General features: G+C 43.3%; 1 protein-coding gene across 1 annotated transcript in view; it reads right to left on the minus strand.

Annotated features, from left to right (window-relative positions):
- Positions 1-14,142: 14,142 nt before the first annotated feature.
- The window catches only part of RAB7A (RAB7A, member RAS oncogene family), a 66,919-nt gene continuing 55,834 nt past the window's right edge, over positions 14,143-25,227 (minus strand). The window contains exons 2-6 of the mRNA XM_043971432.1: positions 23,581-23,641; positions 20,447-20,573; positions 17,551-17,769; positions 16,321-16,449; positions 14,143-15,528 (exon numbers count right to left, since the gene is read on the minus strand). Of these exons, the coding sequence (XP_043827367.1) occupies positions 15,433-15,528; positions 16,321-16,449; positions 17,551-17,769; positions 20,447-20,573; positions 23,581-23,633 (624 nt within the window). The 5' untranslated portion in view covers positions 23,634-23,641 and the 3' untranslated portion in view covers positions 14,143-15,432. The remainder of the gene's footprint in view (positions 15,529-16,320; positions 16,450-17,550; positions 17,770-20,446; positions 20,574-23,580; positions 23,642-25,227) is intronic.

Consider the following 25,227-nt stretch of genomic DNA (forward strand, 5'->3'; position numbering starts at 1 on the left):
GATCACAGATTTAGAAGGGCCTTTAGAAGTCATCTAGTCCACTCTCTGCATCTTACAGATGAGGAAACTGAGGGTGAGGGAGGCCAGGTGACTTGCCAAGGTCACACAGGTAATTCAAAGCAGAGTAGATTTGAACCTGGGTCCTTTGCCTCTAATCATGGGCCTTCCATTGAACTGAGATTTTCAAAGGATTTTCTTTTCATTCATCATGTGAAGTAAATAGTATTATTACTATTCATAGTCACATATTGGAGTGGGCACTAGAATCCACATCTCCTGACTTCTCTTCTGAAGCTCTTCCCACTCTCTGCTTTAGAGTTGTTCATTTCAAATTAATCTTCATTGAGAGAAGATGAGGAAAGGGATTCCCCTCACCCCCCCCCCAATAAAATCCTGCTGAATTCCAATCAGGTAGAGGAGGAGGAGGAGAGAACGTTGACAGACTGCAGTGGAAGGGCCCCCCAGGGAGAGGAGTCTGCTGATGGTCCTGAGCCTGGCCTCCAGCACTTGTCCCCTCCTTGACACTCCCACTGCCATCTTATTTCAGACCTTCCACCCCTCTCCTTGACTACTAACCACAGCCTCCTGACTGATCTTTCTAGTCCCACTTCTCTATAATCCATCGTGACCCAGCTGCCAAAATAATCTTCCTGATCACAGACCCAACCATGTCATCCTGTTGCTTCAGTCGGATAAAATAAACACTCTGTAGTTTGGTGCTCAATGAGATGATTGAAAAGTCTGAGATAAAGAGTTTCTGGGTAATTAATAATCAGCTAGCAAATAAGAAGTTGATGGTCAGTGGTTCCTCTTGGTATTGAAATGATTGAATGCTTAAATATCTTTGGAAAAGCAGGTGTACCCGACAGCTAGAAATCACCCCTGACTGGTGAACAATCAGTGAGGGGGTGGATATATTAATGAGGAGGGGGGCCAAAAGTCTTCGGCTCTCCCCCAACTGAGAGCTTGGCTTTATAGAGATTTGTGAGAAAATAATGGGATTTGGCAGATACCCAAAGGCCCCACCTGAGATTAATTTAGAACTGATTGAATTAAGTGAGACTGATTGTGAGTGATTAACTTTGCTGATTAACCTACTTAAAGTTAATTCAATTAAAGCCACACCTGGCTGACTCCCAAGAGGGAGTGTTCTCAGAGGCTGTGGACTGTGACATCAACACAAGACCACCCTCAAGTCCAGTGAACCAGTGGATTTGGAGGACACTAACCAGTCAGCTTGAAGCAGTGTGTAAGGACCGCCTCTCCTCCGGACCCATAAAAAGCTTCCACACTCAGTTTGTGGCTAAATCAAGCTTATGGTGGGGGACTTGAGGAAGAACCAGACCAGGCTGGAACTCCACATGTTCTCTTTTTACTAATACCTGGTATGCTTTAATAAATGCTTAATGCCCAAAGACTGGTGCTAAAGCTTCTAATTTAAGGCGACCACACATTTAGATTTTTAAACGTCACAGATTCATCCCAGGGCACTTCAGACAAAGGAATCCATCACCACCCTGCCCACTCTTGCCTCAGGCAATCTAGAAAAGGGGATCCATCTCCTTCCAGACCACTTAAGTTGAACAGTGGGGTTTCAAAATGTGTGAGGCTACTGCTTTTTTAGGGTTGGAATTCACCCAGATTAGGTTCTCTTTACGCTTTAATCAGAAATAAGCTCTTCTAGATGGGATTTAGGAGAATACAATGGCTTGTCCCTAAATGAGGAAATAAAAAAGGAAAAAAAACCTCAATCCTAATTTAATAATTGGTTATTAATAGAAAAAGAATTACTTCTCTCAATAAGGTCCCCCTATAATCTGGATCTAACCCTCCTTTCCTAATCCTCATGATCCCTTTCCATGCAGTTTCCAGCCAGATTGGGCCACCTATTGTTCCCAATCTTTTCCTGCTCTTTCTTCTTTTTCCATTAGTTCATTTCTGTGGTTCAGCTCCATCCCTGAAAATGTGCTCCCTCCACATCTCAGTTTCAAGGCCCAGCTTAGGGGCTGGGCTTCTCCATGACACTTTGCAGCAATACAAACAATCTCTTTGACACCATTTTACTGTTATCACCCTCTACCTTGTATAGTCATTATACCTGCTGCATCCACTCTCCTTCTCCTCCCCCATTAGATCAGGAACTGGGGACATGGCCCGTGATTTCCATCTATGCTTCCTCAGCAAGTTGCACATACTAGTTACCCAAGTCCTTTGACTCAAATTTACATCAACTGCACTGCCAGTTATTGAATTGTTATATCAAATGAATCTAAGAAAGGAGAAGGGAGGTGACAGGTTGGGAAATTAGAGAAGGCGAGGACAATGTATTGTCATACAACTGTTTTTGTCTTCACAGCTGGAGAAAATTGTAATTAGTGCCTGGCATGAGGCTGTTGGGGAGGCAAATAAAGCATCAGTTTGAATCGAGGGAGTTTGGAGCCACCTAGTGAAGGATGGGTTATTCTGGAGAAAAAATGTGAAGTCAGCTTGTACCTGCATTGTGTCCTGGGGTTCATGTTTGTTTTGTGGAAGGATGTGAGGTGGGAAGGGGAAAAGTCATTTTAAAAATGGTCTCGACTTGTAAAGTCCAAGGGAACTTTGAAGTGATAACCAGGACTTGGTAAAACCATAGAAAAGGAAAATGTGTTGTTTGGCAAACACTGATTTAGATGACAATCATTTGAGAAGTTCTTGTTTGGGAGGCTAGTTTTGCTTTTAGGATGGTGAAATTTTTGATTAGGGTGCTCACTTGGAGGCCTCCCAAATGTTCTAGGGCAAGAAATGATCAGCATCTCATCCACAAAGAGGAACATCTGGAGGACTTCCCCATTGATGATGAAGTTTCTCTGACTTGGGCTTTGCTGATCAGTGTCATGAAACAAGGTTGTCTCTGTTATGTTTAAAGGAATCTAAATCATTAAGAGTGGTCTTTGGCCGCTGGACAACCTCGTAGAGAGCTTAGATGGTTCTATATTTACATGGCGGACAGAAACTGCAAATGAAAAACGCGGCAGGCCTAAAACTGAACAGAAGAGAGGGGCAGGCTCGGGTACCTTTAGGAAATTGCAAAGTTCTCTCCCCAGAACAAAGGCCCATCTTTTAAACAATAATCTTCAACTCGTGTATAGCTGTGGATTGTGGAACTGATGGGAGAGGATCACCCAAAGGGCAATGGAGGTACACATGGTGGTGCTGGATGAAATTAAGTGGGAAACATTGTCTAAAAGATATATATAAAAAAAACATGCTAGAAAAAGATGGGCCAGTTCCATAATGAGAACCACTGAACAGTGCATGTCGTATTTTTGGCACTCTCTCTGGGGTACTTTCCCAGAGGGCGGCTACTAGTCTTACAGGTTCTAGGTGTCTTGGTGGTCTGGACTGCCCGTGAGATTATCCTTAACAGTCAGATAAGAGTAAAAACAGTAGCTACAAAACACTGACCTTGCAAACCTGGGCATGCTCTTCCACAAATACATGGGAAGAATAGATAAAAACTTAGAGTTCAGAGGTGCAGGGTCCTTCCTTTCCTTGAAGTCTCCAGCTCATTTGCTAGAGCTGGTTTTCCCTGGACTCTACAATCCCCTCTCTTTTCTCTTGCTCTCTGCATATCCTTGCACCCTTCCTCTGACTAGAAATCCCATGATCCCTCAAGGATCTCTGAGCTCCTTCAGCCTAATGTCTAGATTCAATGTCTCCATGTCTCCGATGAAGTGACTAGCCCTGCTGCTCAACACCATCGATGCCTTCGGGCAGTGGGAAAGCTTACCCCACCCCACTCCTGCCCACCCAGGCCCAAGGTTTACACTTCATAGAGTTGTTCCCTGCCTGGCTTCACTTGTGTGAACTGCAGCCTGTTAAGGGCTTGGCTACTGCCCAGTCAACAGCGGCATGCACCTTCTAGTTCAGTCAAGGAGAAATTTGCTCATAATCCCCAAAAGGCTAATCCTTCTTACTGGAATCTTTATTATTTAACTCCTTGATATTTGCCCGTTATGGCCTGCATTTCAATGGGGGGAGGGGGAAGTTAATATTTGATCAATGTAAAATCAAATCAGTTGAAAAATCAATACTCGCAATTGCACATTCATTATCTTGTGATGTCAAAAGAATATGGGGAAGACTCCCACCCAGAATGTTGGGTAGAATTCCTGTGAACTATAGGGCGAATATGCATTAAAGTACTGGGTGGATAGGAATGGTATTGGAGGGAGCACCCCAGGAGGCTGGAGATGGGGAAACTACAGGGAGAGGAAGGGATGAAAGTAAGCATCCAAGCCATTGTCATTTTTTTTTTTTTTAGTGAGGCAATTGGGGTTAAGTGACTTGCCCAGGGTCACACAGCTAGTAAGTGTTAAGTGTTTGAGGCTGGATTTGAACTCAGGTACTCCTGACTCCAGGGCCAGTGCTTTATCCACTGCACCACCTAGCTGCCCCCCATTGTCATTTTTAAAGTCCTGAAATTCAAAGTGTTTTCTAAATTTGGGGGAGAAAAATATTAATTTAATGGGGGTAAAAAAGACTCAATCCTAGCAGGCTCTTTCTTCCCTCTCTTTTCTAACATGAAGCCAAGTTTCCCACATTCTAGTCAGGGTTCAGTGCTGTTGGGTTTGACCCCAGTGGGATATATGGTTGGGAGATTCATCCTGCAGGAAGTTGGAAGTAGGGGATTGTAGTTCAGTAGTTCGGGAAAGGGACTAGGGCTTCATCTCCATAGAGGCTATTCTTTTAGGTGCTAGGGAAGGGAAACCAAGAGAGAAGGCACGGCACAGAGACATGGCTCTCTAAGAGACCTATCTCCGAGGTTATTTTTAAACTACGGGGGAATGAGAGCACCATGGGAGAGAGGATATAAAGGCAAGTATGACTATCTTGAGGAGGTGGGAGAGGTGTAGAACATTCAAGCTTAGGGAGTGAGAAATAGATGAAGCAACAGTAAAGGAAATAGAAAAGGATAAAGCTGTTAAGAGGAGAGTACCTGGGAGGAAGAGGTGGTCAGCAGGGTGAAAGGTACAGAAAAGTCAGAGAGGAGGAGAGAGATTTCAGGAGACTGGTAGGGGCTGCAATCAGATGGAAGAGATGTGGAAATCAGGCCGAGTCATTTAATAGCTTGTGTGAATTTGGAGAAGTCATCTCACCTCTGCAGGCCTTCCATAGCTATCTCCTTGGTTGGTAAAATAAGGTTGGACTATGCTGTCTGAAGCCTCTTCTAAAGGATCTTTTAAAAAAAATTTTTTTTTTTTTTGGTGAGGCAGTTGGGGTGAAGTGACTTGCCCAGGGTCACACAGCTAGTAAGTGTTAAGTGTCTGAGGCCAGATTTGACCTCAGGTCCTCCTGACTCCAGGGCTGGTGCTCTATCCACTGTGCCACCTAGCTGCCCCCGTAAAGGATCTTTTTTTAAAGTTCCCTCCCTGTGCCTTTTTTCCTGTCCTGCCTCCCTCTCCAGTAAGGGAAGCTTTAGTTAGCATTAACACACATAGCTCAGACAGGATTGTTTCTCTTTGACGGAGCTCTGGGCATACCTGGGACCCTGGGGGGGATGCACACAGCCTCCATGTGAAGCAGCTTTCACTGAGCAGGGTGCTGGGAGCAGATGTCATCAAGGATAACTGGAGGCTGCAAAGGACAGTCAGGCTCCTGGCCTTCTGACGTCACTGTTACCATGACTATACCACAGCCTCAGCCACAGAGGGTGTGTTGCTTGCTGCTGCCCTTGGCTACTATTCTGCCTTTGCCAGGATGCGGAAGCCTCAAGTTTTTGCCCAGATTCTTTCAGTCTTGGGGAGCCCCTGGCTCAGGACTTAGAGACTCAGCAGCTTTCCCAGGATGGAAGAGAGAACAAACCCCACTGGGGCCCTGGAGCCAGGAACTAGATCACAGCTGCTTTTGCCATCTGGAGGGCAGCTTCTGAGTTGGAGAATACCTTGGGGGGTAGGGGGGTGGGGAAGAATTCCCATCCACTTAAGGAAATGATTCATTAAGCGCCAGGAATAGGACACTTTAAAAAGTCAGATAGTTGGGGCAGCTAGGTGGCGAAGTGGATAGAGCACCAGCCCTGGATTCAGGAGGACCTGAGTTCAAATCCAACTAGCTGTGTGACCCTGGGCAAGTCACTTAACCCCAATTGCCTCACAAAAAACCAAAACAAAACAAAAAGTCAGATAGTCCCTGCCCCCAGAAGCTTGCTTCTAACTCCTTCACCCCCACTGGCAGGGGAGTCACTACTTCCTGAGGCATCCCACTCCACTTGGGGAGGAATTTCAGTTGTAAAGCGAGTTGCTTCTGACTTCCAACCATTGCCCTTAGTTCTTCCCTCAGGGGCCAAGGAGAAAAAAATTGGATTCCTCCTCCCCAAGGCAGCCCTTCAGATACTGCCAGGTCTGAACTTTTTTTTTTGGTGAGGCAATTGGGGTTAAGTGACTTGCCTAGGGTCACACATCTAGTAAGTGTTAAGTGCCTGAGGCCGGATTTGAACTCTGGTCCTCCCAACTCCAGGGCTGGTGCTCTATCCACTGCGCCATCTAGCTGCCCCTTCCCTTCAGATACTGCAAGACCCCTACCATGTCACCATCTAACCCTTGGTGACATGGATGGCTTGGAGGCCTCCCTTGGACACACCCAAATCACTTAAGCTTTGAGACTGTAAAATAGATAGTAATAGCTTTAGTTCCATGGCTCAAAGCCATACAATTATTCTTTTTTTTTAAGTGAGGCAATTGGGGTTAAGTGACTTGCCCAGGGTCACACAGCTAGTAAGTGTTAAGTGTCTGAGGCCGGATTTGAACTCTGGTCCTCCCGACTCCAGGGCCAGTGCTCTATCCACTGTGCTACCTAGCTGCCCCTGAGACTTTTCTGATTCTTTTTTGTTTTGTTTTGTCTTGTGGGGCAGTGGGGGTTAAGTGACTTGCCCAGGGTGACACAGCTAGTAAGTGTCAAGTTTCTGAGATTGGATTTGAACTCAGGTCCTCCTGAATCCAGGGCCAGTACTTTATCCACTTCACCACCTAGCTGCCCCCTAGCCATACGATTTTTAATGAGGCAAGATTTGAATTCAACCCTCCTGATTCCAAGTCTCACACAGCCTTTGGCAAAAGGCTGTCAATTGTCTGTCCAGTTGAAATCAGCTAATCTAGAGCAGGGAAGGACCTCCGAGACCTGGTTAGTCCAATCCTTTCATTTTATAAGAGAAAAGTTTAGGTCTAAAGAGTTTGTAACTTGCCAAAGTCACTCAGGCAGCATGCATCATAGGTGAAATTTGAACCCAGATCCCGATGCCAGGTACGCATCAGTCTTGATTGGTGAGTGGATGCAAACTCCTCTAGCCATCCATTGCCATTTTTGCTGTTGCCCCCACCCCCAGATTACATCAATAGTAACATCATTCTGGAAAATACTCATCAACCAACTGCCTGGTGGACACATTCACCATCCCAGTGACTCCCCTATATGTTCTCTCTCCCATCAGAAGTACCTTGAAGGCAAAGACAGCCCCACTTTTGTCTCTATCTCTAGGGTTTAGCACAGGATTTTGCACCTAGTTAAGTGGTTACCGGCACTGGGCAGCCAGGTGGCACAGCAGATAGAGCACTGACCCTGAAGTGGGGAGGACCTCAGTTCAAATCTCACCTCAGACACTGGGCAAGTCACTAAACTCCAACTGCCTTAAACATCTGAGGCCATCTCCAGTCATCCTGATATATACCTTGCCACAGGACCCAGATGGCTTTGAAGGAGAGAGAGGCTGGTGACCTTGCACAGCCCTGTCTCACTTAAATCGAATTCAGTGCAAGTCATGACATCACCCTTACATCATGGTCCTCTGCCAGAACAAAGGACAAACAACAACAAGCACTACAAGCCAGTCACCCTCTAGCAACCCTCTCCCTAGCGTTGCTCCTCAGACGCCAGGCTCCAGTAGGAGAGCTCTCGACTCACCTTGGCTTGAAACCCGGGAATCCACATCACTTCTAAGCCATGTCCAAACTACAGCACATGACATGTCTCCCCTGGCCTGATGGATGTCTGAATCTACCATCAGAATGTAAGCTCTAAGGGCAGGAACAGCTTGCTTGCCAAGAAGCACTGGTGTTCAACACAGTGCGTGGCACATAGACGCAGGAAGCATTTATTAAATATTTGCTATCTAATAAATGCTTCATTCATTCATTCCTCTGAGTTATTACCCTTATGGGGAAAGAAAAAGAAACGCATTTCCTTTTTTAAGACACTGACGATACTTAAGATGAATCCCTGATTTCATCTGTGTGGGTATCCCCTCGGTAGAAGCTAAATCCTATTCGTACCTTTTGGTCTTGTGCAATTCTTGCCCTGCTTACCCCCGACTTCCCCCAACACAGATGCACGTTTTGTTCCTATCACTGGCACTTGGCTCTAGCTTTCTTTGATTGTACATGTCTTTTATGCCACTTCTAGTGGGCAAGTCATTCTTGGCACTATCACACCTGTCATTCCATATGTATTTTGTTGAGATTATGATGTTCTGTGAATTGTAGATGCCCAAGCAAACTGTGTAACTGTGGGCAAGTCAGGCCTCAATTCCCTCATTTGATGGCAAATTTGGCAGTCACCCACGCCTGTGGTACGACAGTACTGTGAGGAAGGTACTTCAGGCTCCAAGAGATGATGATAGCTCTAGCTAATGTCAGCGGGGAAGACTTTGCTTTCAAGCATCAAAGTTCTGATGTGAACTACACTGCACCTCCTTTCAAGGGTGGCTTTTTCTGCTCTCAATTGGGATTGAACTGAAAAACTTCTCCCTGCCCTGATATTTCATTCTTTCATACTCTTCAGCAGTTAATGACTCATATTTAAAGCCTGCTTTATAAGGATGACATGTTTTTTCTCACAATCACCTTGTGACTTAGGTGGTATAAGAAAAAGCAAAAGACTGAGCACTGGAATTATTCCCATTTTGTAGAAGAACAAAAGCAAATGTTACAAGTCCATATAGCTAATGTCAGTCTGGATCTGTGCTGTGTCTAACTTCTAGGTCTAATGCTCTTTCCATTACATGAGGTTGCCACAAGTTTCCCCTCAAGTCTAATGGGAAAGATTTGAATGAACAGCTCACAAGCATAGCTTAGTTGTGGGCCAATGCAAATTTAATAAATCCTATGAATTAGACTTCGTTCTATTTCATTTAGAAACATCCCTCTCCAGAAGACCCCAAACCTCAGTAAAGTTTGCAAGATAGGGCCAACTCCAGAGCAGGGAGGAACGACTAGAGTCTAGAATTTAGATAAAATAGAGCAGGGCTTTTTTTTTGGGGGGGGGGGGCGGCGCGGGACAATGAGGGTTAAGTGACTTGCCCAGGGTCACACAGCTATTGTCAAGTGTCTGAGGCTGGATTTGAACTCAGGTCCTCCTGAATCCAGGGCTGGTGCTCTATCCACTGCGCCACCTAGCTGCCCCTTAGAGCAGGGCTTCTTAAACTTTTTCCACTCAGAGTCCCTTTTCACCTGATAAATTTTTATGTGACCCTAGTTATATGGGTATATAAAACAGGTATATATAAACTTTTACTGTTGCCAAATTTTGGGCGACCCAGTACATTCAATTACACAATCCTGACCCACTGCTTAAGAAGCTTTGAAATAAGAGCATGTCCAGAGGGCAGACTGAGGGTTCCAGAAATCATCCGTAGAAGGACAAAAGGAAATGGTAACGTTTGACCTGCAGGAAGAATATAAGGGAATTGGGAAACTCATCTTCTAATCTTCTAGTATCTTTAGGACTGGGGGGGTGGGGATGGGGAAGGAAGACGTAGCCTGCGTATCTTGAGGGGACTGTTAGGATCCCTGTAAGTTCTCCCTTTGGTTCTGTCAACCAGCCACCTGAGTGGTTCAATTATAGCCTATGGTCAAATAGTGGATAACAGTGAGCATCCTCTCAAGGCGGTGTTGAAGAGGCTCAAAACCAGCAAAAGTTAAACGATTGCCTGGGAGAGTGAGTGATGAATCCCAATCTCTCCAAGATATCTTCCAACTTGTCTACAGCCTGAAATTGTACCAGAATATTCCTCTAGAACTTTTTTTGCAGGGGAATAAACTGGAATCACAAAGTCTGGCATATTAATGCAGTATCATCCCCCCTCCCCTTTTCATCTTAATTGTAAATGCCAATCTTGGTCCTGGAAAAGAGATGGTCAAACATATTTCCTTCCTCTTAGCACAAAGATTTGGGGATTATGGTCACAAAATGTTGCATATACTGTCAGGGATAGTTAATTAGTCAATTGGTTTTTTTTGTTTTGTTTTGTTTTTTTGGTGAGACAGTTGGGGTCAAGTGATTTGCCCAGGGTCACACAGCTAGTAAATGTCAAGTGTCTGAGGCCAGATTTGAACTCAGGTCCCCCTGAATCCAGGGCCGGTGCTCTATCCACTGTGCCACCCAGTCAATTGGTTTTGCTAAAATGTTCTTGTTATAAGGAAAGCCTCACTATGTAGTGGTGGTGAGTGATGTTTGGGAAAAAAAAAAACCTGTGGCATAAAAAGACACCAAACAAGTCTGACCTAGATGGCTTAAATGCCTTATTTGTGCCAAGTGGCTTAAGCTAAGTAATAACCTCACCTTTATACAGTACTTAATTTGATTTACATAGGGGGCACTTCTAGAATTGGTTTTTATTATAACAGTAAAAACAAGAAGGTACATCCTAACCCCAAATCTCAAGTCTCTGTGCTAAAGGGGCTAATCTCCTTATGCAGGCAAAGGGAAAGGGAAAGAAATGAAATCTTTAAAAGGTGTAACGATTGGAATGACGCCACCTGCTGGAGACTTACTGTAGAAGAGTTCCACCCATGAAGCGAAGGTCTTTGAGGGCAAGACCAGGAGTCTTTTCTTTGGCGTCAGGAAGTGAGGCGGGCTAGTGGGAGGAGGAAGGAAGAGACTGGCGCTCGGTCTCACACTCTTTCCTTTGGACTCTGGTGGAGAGTGGAGCTAGAAATGTGCTCTCCCTTTAATAGACAGGAATCTAGGCTTTTCTCTCTCTCTTTACCAAATTCTTATTCTCTTTAATAAATGCTTAAAAGTCTAACTCTTGCTAAAGCTTATAATTTATTGGCGACCACTCATTAGATATTTTAGACAGTTTAGCTAGAATTTTAACCCTTAACAAAGGAGAGGAAGAAACTGATGGGAAAATGTTGAGAACACCTATTACCTTGGCTGTCCTAAACCAGGCACTGCAAATATACAAAGGCCACTTCATCTCTGTGGCCTTCTCACCCTGAAAGATTCCTCCACACCTACTGCCTCCTCCTCCCCTTGCTAAGTCTCTCCCCTCAGCCTCCATTTTGAAAAAGAACCCAAACCAACCATCACCACCTGACTCATTTATATGACTTTCCTGTGATTCCTCTGCACTGGTACCTACCCACAGACACATGCACACACACCAGAATGGAATTCAAGGCTCTTGCTACCCAGTTCCACTGAATCACTGTATGGTCATCCCCAACAGCGGTCAAAGTAACTGAGTGGCACATGTTCCATGCCTGCCCATTTGGTGTGACTGCTGTCTGTCTTCTCAGAAAGTCATCACAGGGGACACCAGCCGGCCTGGTGTCTATAATAGAGACAGCTGGGGGGCACTGGGGAGAATCCTAGATTTGGTGTCAGCAATCTACCTCAATTCAAATCCAGCTTCAGACACACAAGCTCACAGTGAGATTTGCTCATAAACCTAAAGTCAAGCAGGTCCTCACAGCTTCCTCCTTAGTCCTCATAAGGTGGGGTTAACCAAATTTCACGTGATCTGTTAGAATGTAACAAGAAGAAAATAAAATCATATTGTTTCATTTGGGTTTATGTTCAGTAGTCTAGACTTGTCATTCCCAAGACCATCACTAGTCTTGAATGAATGAAAGGGCAGCTACAGCAATAATGCAGATAGGGTTTCTGAAAAAGCGATGCTTTTTTTTTTGTGGGCAGTAGGAGAAAAAAGGTGAAGGAAAGGATACTGGCCATTCGAAGGATTTCCAATAACCATCCAGAGGCAGGAAGCTCAGTGATGATTCCACATCATGTAGGATAGAAACATCAGTTCCCTTCAACTGAATAACACTTAGCAGTAAGGGATAAGATGTGAGAACTAGTGAAAAAGTCTTTTCCTTCTATCTAGCCATCGGTAGAACAAAACCGCGGCAACATCTATACCCTCTCCTAACAAACTTATGGTTGTATCACTATCTCTCTACTTAGGACAGAACAGAGCCTTTTCATGAAAAGAAAGCATGAGGGGCAGCTAGGTGGCGCAGTGGGTAGAGCACCAGCCCTGGATTCAGGAGGACCTGAGTTCAAATCCAGCCTCAGACACTGAACACTTACTAGCTGTGTGACCCTGGGCAAGTCACTTAACCCCAATTGCCTCACTAAAAAAAAAAAAAGAGGGGGATTCAAAAAAAGGAAAAGAAAAAAAGAAAAGAAAGCATGAAGAGTGTGATGTGCTGAATAAGAGCACACTTAAGTTGCCCTGAGCAGTCTTCAAAAGGGTTGGCATGCAGGGGCAGCTTGGTGGTGCAGTGGATAGAGTATGGCCCTGGAGTCAGGAGGACCTGAGTTCAAATCTGGCCTCAGACACTTGACACCAACTAGCTGTGTGACCCTGGGCAAGTCACGTAACCCTCGTTGCTCCGCCAAGGAAAAAAAAAAAGGTTGGCATGCTATCAGAACTTGTCAGTCCAAAGTGGGAACTTCTTACTACAAGTAGCAAGATAAACAAATGGACTGTATTTGCATAATGAAAAGAGGGTGACCACAGACCAGGATGTAGACCATCTGGTAGAGGCTACTTCACAGTGAAAGGCTAGGAATACAAACTTATAGAAGAATCAGTGATCAAAAGGACACTAAAGAGGGGCAGCTAGGTGGTGCAGTGGGTACAGCACTGGCCCTGGAGTCAGGAGGACCCGAGTTCAATCTGGCCTCAGGCACTTAAAACTTATTAGCAGTGTGACCCTGGGCAAGTCACTTAACCCCAATCGCCTCACCAAAAATAAATAAATAAAGGACGCTAAAGGCACTGAGAACACAAGAGGCTTACATACAAACCAGCAAAGACCAGCTGACCAAGGGAAGTCACTGAAGCAATACATACCATTTGACTAGAGGCCTAAGGGCCAACCCAACATATTTTATTTGATCTTCACAACAACCCTTGGATTTGTTCAAGGTTATTCAGGGTGTTAACTTTTGGAATTCCCTGAACAGGAAGTGATGGAGATGAGAAATCACAATCTTAGGCTCCTTCCACTACATTACACTCCAGTTCTTACCAGAAGGGGTTTAAGTTTCAGCTATGAATCTAAACTCAAGGAGTGCTAACAATAATATACATTGCAGTCTATCTCCAAATTTCTTTCCATGTCTTCTTCTTCTTCTTTTTTTTTTTTTTGTGGGGCAATGAGGGTTAAGTGACTTGCCCAAGGTCACATAGCTAGTAAATGTCAAGTGTCTGAGGCTGGATTTGAACTCAGGTCCTCCTGATTCCAGGGCTGGTGCTCCATCCACTGAGCCACCTAGCTGCCCTTCTCTCCATGTCTTTTTAAAGAAGTCTGGTAGACACTTAAACCAAATGCTGAGTGAGTGAAACTGGACTACAGTAGACTAGGATATGTAAAAAAGATTCCACTAATCATATTAGAAAATTACAAAGGCCAAAACCTCAGGCAAGACTGGTGAAAAATTTCCTGTTCTTTTTATTATTTGGGTTGTAGTAACAAATTAAGAACCCAAGACCTGCCAGCAATGGGACTGAGGTGTTATACCCAGTTTCATTACAACCCCATGAAGGCAGAGACATAGTATCTGTGCTTAATATAATCAGTATTTCAGCTTGAATGAGAACCACTAAGAAGGTTAATACCATTTTCTATAATGTACTATTCCCACATCAGCCTAAAAATAAGTTCACAAATAACTTATTTCTATGTTTATTTGTTTAGCAGGGTGAGAGGGGGGAAGGAGAGATGAGAAGACCCTTTGTGCATGGAAGTGTCCAGAACTGCAGACCTGGATAATCTCTTTGCTTGTTAAGTTGCTCAGTAATTAGCTGAAGTGATTTTTATTAGCTACTTAGACCAGAGGTAGGAGGGGGAAATAAAGACAGGGAGAAACAAGATGGTCATTGTTCTTGTTAAATTTTATTGGCATCACGTTCGTCTCTTTACAGAAGAACTCAGCCCACACCCTAGAATGCAGACCTCTGGAAAATAGGGAGAAGTGCTCCATGTAAGCAAGCTACAATGCAGGAACAGATACTAGGGAGGGGAGCTAACCTGTAAATTTCTCCATACCAAAGAAACAGTAATATGGGCAATACTGGGGCAGGAGAGGGAGGAGGAACAAGTTTTCTAGCCTAAGAACACCACAACCCAGAAAGGAGCGCCTGCTAGAACAAAGGTAAAATCACTAGAACAGATCTGTAGATTTTCCTTTTTTTGACTTTTGTAGAATGCTGATTCAGTGGAGGTTTTAAAATGTGGAGCAGGGAAAAAAAACAGGAAGAAGTTTACGACCTGCAAATCGTCTCCATTAATCCATTGCACACATCAGTCTATTACGCCAATCACCCTTTTAAAATTTAGACACAGAAAGGTAACTAGATAACCCCTCCCTCCCCCCCACCAAGGAGATGAAAAGCTTTTTGGCTCTTAAGTCTTCAATAAAAAGGCTTACATAATTCTTGCTTCTACTGTACAGAATACTGCCTCTAGTTGGACTTCAAAGTTCTGTATTGCTAGCACTCTGCAATCCAGAACAAAGTTCTCCCCTCATCCTACATACCTGCATTACAGGACTTAAACACGCAATCCAAGAATTTCTTACACTAATTTATACATTTTAATTGGTTGCATATATTAACATGTACTATAAGATTTTTCCTAAGAAGCATTACATAATAAATGGATACTGTAAAAAGATCTGATTAGTTAAAAGTAACAAGCATTAACAGATACATACAAAACTCCACCTAGTTAAACTGGGTGTGAGCTTGCAATGAACTATGGGTAACCAGCCTTCCCAGGTGCAGCCTTCACAAGGAGGAGGAAAAAAATAAGACAGTTTAAAAAACCAGGTAACTAGTTATACACAGATTAACTGTCAACAGTTTTTCTCCATCGGACAAGTGGAAGTGTTTCCAATGTCCAGCCCACATCAGAACTACCTCTTTCCACCAATGAACAGTCCTGCTAGCACACAGAACAGCTGATGTGGTGGGGCTGACACCCATGGAGCTGTGTACAGAAATGGGATCGTGTTTGCTCGTGGCAGATCGGGGTGACATTTTTTGGCAGCTGGAAATGGGAGAATTGATTTCTTGTTTGAACAGGAGAGGGGGCTTGTGTCTGAAGGCCTAAGTGTGATATTGGTTTGTGAAGGGCTCTGTGCTCTACCCCGCCCGCCACCTCTTCAGCAGCTGCAGCTCTCGGCAGAAGCTTTTGCTCGGTCGTTCTTGTCCAGTTTGATGGGCTCAGGGAATTCGTTGTACAGCTCCACCTCTGTCTCCTGTGGGGCAAAGGACAAGAAAGGTGATCGAGAAGCATTCAAAGTCACAGTGAGGGGAAAAAACATGGTAAGAGACTTGTTTTCAGGAACCTGCCCCCGGTAACCTCTGTCAAAAGCCCAACTGAGATAAACAGTAACGACTTCTTCTGTGTAGTCTAACAGAAAAGGTGGAATTTTTTTACAGGTGTCTAGAAGGAAGCTTGATCTTCTGCATGATAGCACTTTTACTTTAAGTTATTCTTCCCTGTGAATGCAATTTGCTCCTGCTCCTGCCCCCCTCCAATTCTTCGCTTTCTGAGAGTAAGGGACTTTGAAACAATTCTAGTTGATAGGCATTGGAGAGACAAATACCAAACACAAAACTACCCTCCCCCAAGGAGTTAACATCCAACAAGCCCAACACACAGAAATAAAGGAAGGTAAGCACTGCATGGTGAGGAGGCGGGGCACAGGATGGGAGTTCTAGAAAGGTCTTACAGAGGAGGTAGCAGCTCATCTGTGTTAGTTTTAAGACAACAGAAATTTTGCAAGGTGGAAGAAATACTGGGACAAAAGCCAAGGAGCTTGTACTTGATCTTGATCAGCTTCTTAACCTTCAGGTGTGTCATGGACCCTTTTAGCAGTTTGGTGAAACCCATATATCCCTTATCCAAGTCGTGTGTGTGTGTGTGTGTGTGTGTGTGTGTGTGTGTGTGTGTGTGTGTGTGTGTGTGTGAGAGAGAGAGAGAGAGAGAGAGAGAGAGAGAGAGAGAGAGAGAGAGAGAGAGAGAGAGATCATTCCCCGAGACTTACCTGTTTAAGTGCATTTCGTGCAATGGTTTGGAAAGCCTGCTCCACGTTGATGGCTTCCTTGGCACTGGTCTCAAAGTATGGGATGTTATTTTTGCTGTAGCACCAGGCCTGTGCTCGTTTTGTGGCAACCTGTCAGAAGCAGAGGCAAGGCAAGGTCTAAATGAGGCTTGGGTCTTCATCATAAAGGTTTTGAAGTATGTTTAAGTGATTAAAATACAGGCTCAACACTGATGGACGGATGGATGATGAGAGAAGAGGGAGCAAAGGAGCAGGAGCAGGAGAAAGAGAAAGTGCACTCATCAAATCTATTGTGGAGATCAGTTTCAACTTTTGGAGTGTGACAGTTTTCTAAGGTGTATGGGAGAGTGAGCTCAAATAAAGTTTCTAGCTTTAATGAGTTCTCTCGTTATTACGTGATGTCTAATCAGTTATATTAGCCACAAAAGAGCTTTTACAGACTCCACACCAGCTGCTACCATTAACTATCTTCTGTCTGGCAGCCTTCATGTTCTTAGGAAGTCAATGGAAGCCAAGCGGTTTCGAGGGTCTCTTTCCTGCCCCGCCAGTGTTATTTCAGGCCCACTGCTGAGCTTCCTAAAGCTCCAGAGGAGCCATACTCTCCTGGCATAGCCTCTCTGGGAAAGAAAGCTGCCTCTGCTTAGGAGTAGGAGGAGAGGCTCAACATAAATCAAGACATGAAAACTAGTGAGAAACCAGAAAAGCTTGACACTCCCTGGGTATTTACCAAGCCCACTTCCTTCCCGCTGCTTGAACGGACCCCGCTTTGGACACTTACTACCAGCCTTGTCAGGTATCATTGGTGAGCAATTCTCATTTGAGGCTAATGGGCTATTTCCCTGATGGTTTTAGTGAGCCAGCACCAAGAGTGGGATCATATCCAAGAACGTAACTTCCATTAGTTAGTGCCTTGCGTTTGTACCATGGCTCACGCCTAGGCAGGTTCCTGCAAAAGCCCAACTGCTGGACACATGAGGACCCTCTCCTTCTGGAGGACAGACCCTGGCTGCCCCCACTTCATTTAGGCATAAAAGGCAAGACCCAAAGACCTTTCAGTGCTCTGAACATGAAGCCTTTCACCCAGGTATTGCTGCCTCAGGAGATTCCTCTAATCAACATGTTTGCTCTATCTACTTCACATAGTGCAAGTTTAAAAATTCAAAAATTGAGGCTTTTTTCACCTTCCAAGTGAGAGAGGGGCCCATTACTTACTTGTCTGTTTTCTAGGTCAATCTTGTTTCCCAATACAACAAAGGGGAAGTTTTCAGGATCCCTGGGACTGGCTTGGATGAGAAATTCATCTCTCCAGCTGTCAAGAGTTTTGAATGTGTTAGGGGCAGTCACATCAAAGACCAGGACGCAGCAGTCTGCTCCTCTGTAGAAGGCCACGCCAAGGGACTGAAACCGTTCTTGCCCTGCTGTGTCCCAGATCTTTGGGAGACAAAGGGTTATTCGTCAGTCTGATAGGACATTGGACAGTACAAACAGTTGGGGAACAGAAGAAAGGAGAACACAAAATGACTACTGTTGCTATTACCATCACCCAGGGGAAAAAAAACACCGATCGATGCTGACACTGTGATTAAGAACTTCAAGCCAAAAAAAAAAAAAAAAAAGGATGTGCAACATTTGCAAATGAAATGGCCCTGAGGGGGAGAGATTTTGGGGGCAGAAGAGAAAATAAATGGAAACTAAAAAACAAAACCAAAAATCCTTGGAATGCAATAACCCAGTTCAAGGAGCTCAATCCTCAGCACGTGTGTTGTTCAGCTAAAGCACAAAGATGCACAATTATTCTTGTCTCTCAGGAAAGAGACAACATTGATAACTGTCAGAGAGAAGTCCCTGTCCTGGGTACAGTCATGCTTACCTGATGAAAGGACAAAACATCTCTAGATATAAAGTTTGTAACTTCAATTTACCGGGCAAAAGCAACCACTTATTTTTGTGGAAGGCCTGTGGATGAGCCCCTAGTTCTCTCATCTGGCCCTCTGGCACTAACCCACCAAGCCAGAATGCCTACCAGGCTTGAGATCACACAAAGGGATGTGATTTAACCTCTTATGCTGCTTGGTATACCACTAAAATGTGGATTAGATGAACTTCTGAAATTTTTCCATTCTTCTAGAAGCATCATAATCCACAGCTAAGAAATCAGATACATCTGTACCCACCTCTATGGGAAGTACAGAAGACCTCCTTTTAGAGTCTGGGAGAGAAATGCTCCATTAATAATTCTGATGAGCAGAAAATAAGGCTATAGGCAGGGATTTTTACTATTAATATCTGCTATTAGTCAAAAGGGATTTTGAATCAATAATAGCATGACTTTTATTCAGGGGTTTAACCTATGAACTGAGCTATTTTGGCCTTCTACAATACACAAGACTTTTAAAAACAGTGCATTGTGTGGCTTTGCCAAAAAAAGGGGAAAAAAATCAGTACTTGGTGATTTTACCATATGCACTTACCAAACATCTCCTCTATGCAATTATGTTGTAGACAAATGAGCTTGATGAAAACTGAATCCTATAGCAGGTCAGCATCAGCCTTACATATATTATTTCAGACTACTGAAATAAACCCAGGCCTGAAAGGTCCTAAGTTCTGCTACTTAGCACACTTTTCGCCAATGTACACACTGCTAGGATAAACCCCAGCATGATCTGAATCAGAGCTAAAAGGGACTTCAGAGATCAGTAAGAGCTAACATGTTCTGGAGAGACTTAGAAGACATACAGCATCAAGCTACAAACTAAAAGAAATTGGTTCATCACATAATATACATCTGGCTCATTCCCGTTAGCCAAGAATTGTACTTATTAACACCTAGTGGCAGGGCAAATAATAATTATGAAATGTTGCCAACTCAATAGCAATAAGGTGGGATAACTTACAAGCAGGGATGGCAGAAGAAGCAGCTTAAAGAATTCAACCTAATTGTCAAGAAAAAAATAGCATAACTTAAAAGCCTACAGATTAGCCAGCCATAATATTCTAAGGAATGAGGGTAGACTTCTTGGAGAGAAAAAGAACTTGTCGTTCTATACTGGCTTTTGCAGTGATGACTGTACATGGATAATAATTGGCTGTCATCTTTGGAAAACAACCCCCTATCCCACATATGTAATATAGTCTACACGTACAGGTTAACTAACCATCAGGGGAAGAAGAGATCAGGCAGGAGAAGAGAACTTAGAAGGCTCTTGGGACAGTCAAGGTACACAGTGACTGGGTAGATCTAACATTACCAGTGAATTGGTGGCTCTCCAGGTAGTCATATTTTTACAATGTGAAGAGCTTAGAACCAGGTTATAAAGTGATGAGAAATGTTTAATATATGAAAGTCTTTTTCATTAAAGTCCCATTTTTTCCACTGAAAGATAATGCTGAGTTTTGCTGGGTAAGTGATTCTTGGTTGTAATCCCATTGAGAAATGTTTAAAGCAGGCCTACCACGAAGTGTTTTTAAGGCATTCTTGTAAACTAATCCAACCTCATCATGGAGGATCGTGTAGGTAGGTTACCCTGTTCAATGCTGAAGTTGGCCTGGAGAGTTTTGTCCTTATCCACAAAACAACCTGAAGGACTAGTTGATAAACTGCCTCCTAGGTAAGAGAGTCACCTGCCCTTAACTTTCTACACTTGGGAATGTGTTGAACAACTGCTAACCAGGCAGTTTCTTTTTTTTTTTAATTTTTTATTTTTTGCTGGGCAATGAGGGTTAAGTGACTTGCCCAAGGTCACACAGCTAGTAAGTGTCAAGTGTCTGAGGCCAGATTTGAACTCAGGTCCTTCTGAATCCAAGGCTGGTGCTCTATCCATTGTGCCACCTAGCTGCCCTCAAGGCAGTTTCTTTTTAGAGGGATCAAGAGACCCTACACCTGGTCCCTTAAAACACTTTGAAGTTAAGCTAGATTACAAGCAGAAACACCAGAGTAGAAGTAGATCTTGCATCCAGTATGCTAGGTATTCGTTTACATCAGAAGACAGAAGGGCTGATGTAACTGTTAGGCTCTCTTGATCCCTTTCGGTAGTGAGATCTGACAGGTATGAGTAGGAAAAGGTAGGGCATCACTAAAGACCAATAGTACATGAAGTTGCTTTACCTGCATCGTCACTAGTCTGTCATCCACCATTACTTCCTTTGTCAGAAAGTCTGCTCCTATTGTTGCTTTGTACTGATTACTGAATTTCTTGTTCACATACTGGTTCATAAGTGAGGTCTTACCCACCCTAAAATGGAAGAAAAACCACAAATAAGAGTTGACTTGTGAAGCGGAGTAAAAAGGAATCTACAGACTGGTAGCTATAGATTACTTGGACTATATTTTAAGATCCTCCCCACAACATTTTTTATAAATCAGTGAGGGCTCCTAGAATCACTCAAGTGCCCAAGAACTTGCTCCTGCCCTCCAACAGCCATTCTAACCCCCACCCCTACCTAACCCACAAGAGTTCAGGGGATTTGGAACTCTTGTGTATACTCAAAGTGACTCACTGGTTAAACCTACGTTAGGGAGGATACAAGAACCAGATTTCAAGGTTTTCTTGTCTATTCTAAAGGAGGAATAACCAAAGGAGCTGTTATTCCAAAAATACTGATTCAACCCTCAATGTTTCACAAGTAAATGATTCATGTATTCAGTTTACTGAAGTTGCAATATTGGCTGAGAACTGGTTCTTACGGTAGATCAGAGTTATATTATAAAACTTAATCTACAGAGGGAGAGAAAAAATGATCAACCAGTCACCTTTTAGTAAGTGGCTAATAAGTACCAGGCCCTATGAATGGAAAGAAGGAAAGCAGAGAGGAAGGAAGGAAAGAAAAGAAAAAGCAAGTAAGAGTCAAGTTCCTGTTCAGGGAGGTTCCATTCATTCCATCAGGGAAGAAAAGATGTATATATCTAAATATATACAGAATACAAAATAAATAAAAGGTAGAGGGGCACCAGAAGTCTGGAGTTTGAGCAAGGGCTGCGGGGTGAAAAGGATGGGAGGGAGTGGGCAAGGGTCAGCCAAGAGATGGAAAGAGTGTCATGTGTGAGGAAAGGGCCCTTTTGGCCACGATGTAGCACAGGTGAAGTAGAGCTCTAATAAAGCAGAAAGATAGGTCAGGAACCAGGTTATGAAGAGCTTTAAAAGCCAACTAGCAGTTTATATTCACTCCTGGGGACAATAAGAAGCTGCTGGTGTCAAGTCAAAGCTGTGCTTAAAGAACAATATCTTTGGCAGAGTATGTAGAAGATGGAAAGGGATGGGGACAGACTTGAGGCATGGAGATAATTGGGAAGCTACTACTCTAATCTAGGCAAGAGGTGATGAGGGTTTGGAGTAGGGCATTAAGTAGGCAAGTAGTGAGAAGGGGATATATGCAGAAATGGCTGGATATGGCAACTGAGTATGTAGGGGGAATGAGAAGTGGAGGATGATGCAGGGAGTGGGGATGGGAAGTGGTGGGAACAAGTCCTATTTTTATGCAGGCTGGGTTTGAAATGTCCAACAGAAGCTCAGGGAAGATCTGGAGCTGAGATATAATTCTGAGTCATTTGCATAGAGAGAAAGAATACCTAGTAAAGAGTCTTGAGAGGAACCTAAGAATACTCATTCCCAAACCACTGCTATTTGTTTATAAAGACTTCTATTAACCAGAAAAAAAGCCCAAAGCATTAACTTTTGGTTTATGATCAGGATAGATTTTAAATTGGAAACAAGGGTTTGTATCATCCTCTTTAATCCCTTAATTTAAAAATGAGGGAGTGACTTTGTGATGCTCACAACTTGAAAGAGAGCCAAACTTAGGTCTTTTGCACTCGTCCTGTAACGTAACCACTGATTTATTCTTCTTTTTTTTTTTTTTTTAGTGAGGCAATTGGGGTTAAGTGACTTGCCCAGGGTCACACAGCTAGTAAGTGTTAAGTGTCTGAGGCCGGATTTGAACTCAGGTACTCCTGAATCCAGGGCTGGTGCTTTAACCACTGCGCCATCTAGCTGCCCCGATTTATTCTTGATATGGCCTACAGTGTGATTTTACCCTTTTCTTTTGCTCAGACTCTGGTGAAGGAGGAAGGTATGTGACGAATCAGTAAGTTTTACCCCTAAATTTGGATGGAGAACCATTTTTGTGTAGCCACCCTATTTAAGAACATACCTATCCTACTGAAAAGGACATTAGTGTCTCAAAGTCCTGGACCTAAAATGGAATCTTCTAGAATTCTAGAATGATCTTCTCATTTTACAGAAGAGGAACCTGAGGCCCAGAGAGAATGATTAGAAGTTAATTCATTTAATTGAGAAAACTTTCATGAATAACATGAGAGAACATGAAAGTAGTCCTGCCATCTTTCCACTGCCATTCTCCATTGGAAAGTGTTTTCAATCAGTGACTCTGGTTCATTGGCAGGACAGCACTACAGCATGTGCCCAATGTTCCGATAAAATTAACCAATCAGCCCTGAGACCCTCCTAGGTCCTTCTATCAGCCACATTAGGAAAGGGAATGTCACCTACATTGGGATGACAGTGGAAGGAGCAATAGATTTGAAACCAGAAGAATTTCCTTTTGTTTCTATCATCATATGACCATGGACAAGTCATTCACCTCTGAGCCTCAACTTTAACCACAATAGGAAGCAGGCAGATAGTATATTGTAAAGCACCATCAAGCATTAGCATTTAAATACTCTGGGTTTTTCTATTCTTTTTTTTTATTATGTACTTGAACACCTCAGTATACAACAAGCAAAAGAGATGACAATATATGGATCCACAAATTTTTGTTATGAGTACTGTGGATATACATCTTATATTTTCTGAGTGCTTTGGTGTTTGGTTGCCCCCCACCCCCTTTAACTCTCCCCTCAACCTCATGCCCTACACTGCTCCCAAGTTCTACCTTGTAACAAATAAGCTTAATTAAGCAAAACTACTTTATAGCTTGGCCATGCCTGAAAGTGAATACAAACAACCGATGAAGTGTAAGTAGCGGACTTACTGGCAGAAAGGTGAATGGTCTACAGGTATAGAATGAGACATACGACTACTTGCTAAAAAATAATTTTTTTCCCCCAGGTTATACTAAGGGGAAGTCAGCCATTTCAGTATCAGAACAAGCGACTTTCAGAGAAGACTATAAGAAACCCCACAGAGGGTCACCTGTTAAGAGATACACTAATGAGAAGAGAAAACATAGGGCAACTTATGTCCATTTGGTAAGGAACTAATTGGTCTTAAAAATGCTTACCCAGAATCTCCTAGGATGATAACTTTCAGCAACACTTTCTTCCTAGAAGTCATCTTTCAAGCTAAAAAATAAAAATAAAAATAAAAAAGAATATAAGCTTGATGGAAATATAAACTTAAACTATTTAACATTATTAATGTCAAGAAGACTACAGGATAATTTTATTCAATCAAAAGCAGCACCCTTTTTCATTCAGTAGCTATGCTTTCAATATGGGGAATTCCAATTCCCTGCACGGATGATGCAGATCTGCCTATAATTTAGTCTTAGAGTTAGGTTACTCAGGGCACTGTGTTTAAATGACTTGCCCAAAGTCAAAAAAACATTTATCTAGTGCCTGCTTTGTGTCAGGTACTGTGCTAAGTGGTGCACAAAAAAACCCAACAATGTCTGGGAAAGGCAATTAGTCCTTGCTCTCAAGGAGCTCACAGTCTAATGGGGGAGACAACATGCAAGAAAACAACTATGTACAAATAACATATATGCAGGATAAATGGGGGGGGGGGCGCGGCGGCGGCGGTGGTAATTTTCAGAGGTAAGACACTAAGACTAAGGAGGACTGGGGAAAATATTTCTTGCAGAAGATGGGACTTAAAGAAAGCTAGGACATGTAAGTGAGGTAGGACTTGGACGGAGGTCCTTCCTGATGCCCAAGTCAGCCCTCAGAATTACTAAATTGTACCACCTCCCTCGTTCTTCATTAGGTAAGAGCTCATGGAAGGGCTTCATGCTTCTATCTGTTCACTGCAGACACCTGAATTGTGAGTTTAAGATGAGAGTAAAATGAGTGATGTGATGACCAGCAATATATCATGGAAAGCCCACAAGGCACAAATAAGGTTATACATATATAAATAAATAAGGTTATACATATATAAATGCTTTTTTCCAATTCAACACCTCAGAATAACTAAGCTTGATGGATGGGGATACTGGAGATGCTCATTTGGAGATCTTACCCACAGTTAAGTGTAGAAGCAATATTCACTGAGCCCTCTTGATAAAGACAGAAGACAATACGGGTAGAAGACAGAACAACAGGATCTAGAACTTTTGTCAAATGATCTTTGAAAGCAACATTCATTCTACATACAAGTCTCCAAGTGAAGAATACCAGTTTTCAATTCACCACAAATGTAACAAGAATGTAAAAAGATATGATCTCCCCACCCTCTTTCCATGCTCCAAGTTCCTTTATACTCAAGTCAAATGGCCCAGAATCAAGCTGAGACTTAATTGCCTCAGTAAAAAAATTAGATATGCTCATTCTGCTCTGACACTCAACTTTTCAGACTCCAGAGACAGCCACTAAACAAATCATTCTAAGTTAAGACTAAAAAGAAACCCAAGCAGCCCTATCAGCAAGGCTGCAGTCAACAAATCGTATGAGTGCAGTCACAAGTGGTGGTGGCAGCAGACAACACGGCATCACACCAAGTCCGATCTGCATTTGTTTTCACTCTGAGCATCAGGTATTGCTCGCTAACCAAGGCTGAGGGCATCAGGGGAATTCACCATCACTGGTGATTAATACAGCACTTGTATTCTGTGCTTCTTGATGGACTATATGCAAGCTCAGTCTGACAAAGGCTGCTGTGATGACAGATGAGACTTTAGACAAAATGTGGAACAATTCTAGCTAAGCAC

The sequence above is a fragment of the Dromiciops gliroides genome, chromosome 1 (genome assembly GCF_019393635.1).
Source record: "Dromiciops gliroides isolate mDroGli1 chromosome 1, mDroGli1.pri, whole genome shotgun sequence".
In the NCBI taxonomy this organism is placed as follows: Eukaryota; Metazoa; Chordata; class Mammalia; order Microbiotheria; family Microbiotheriidae; genus Dromiciops; species Dromiciops gliroides.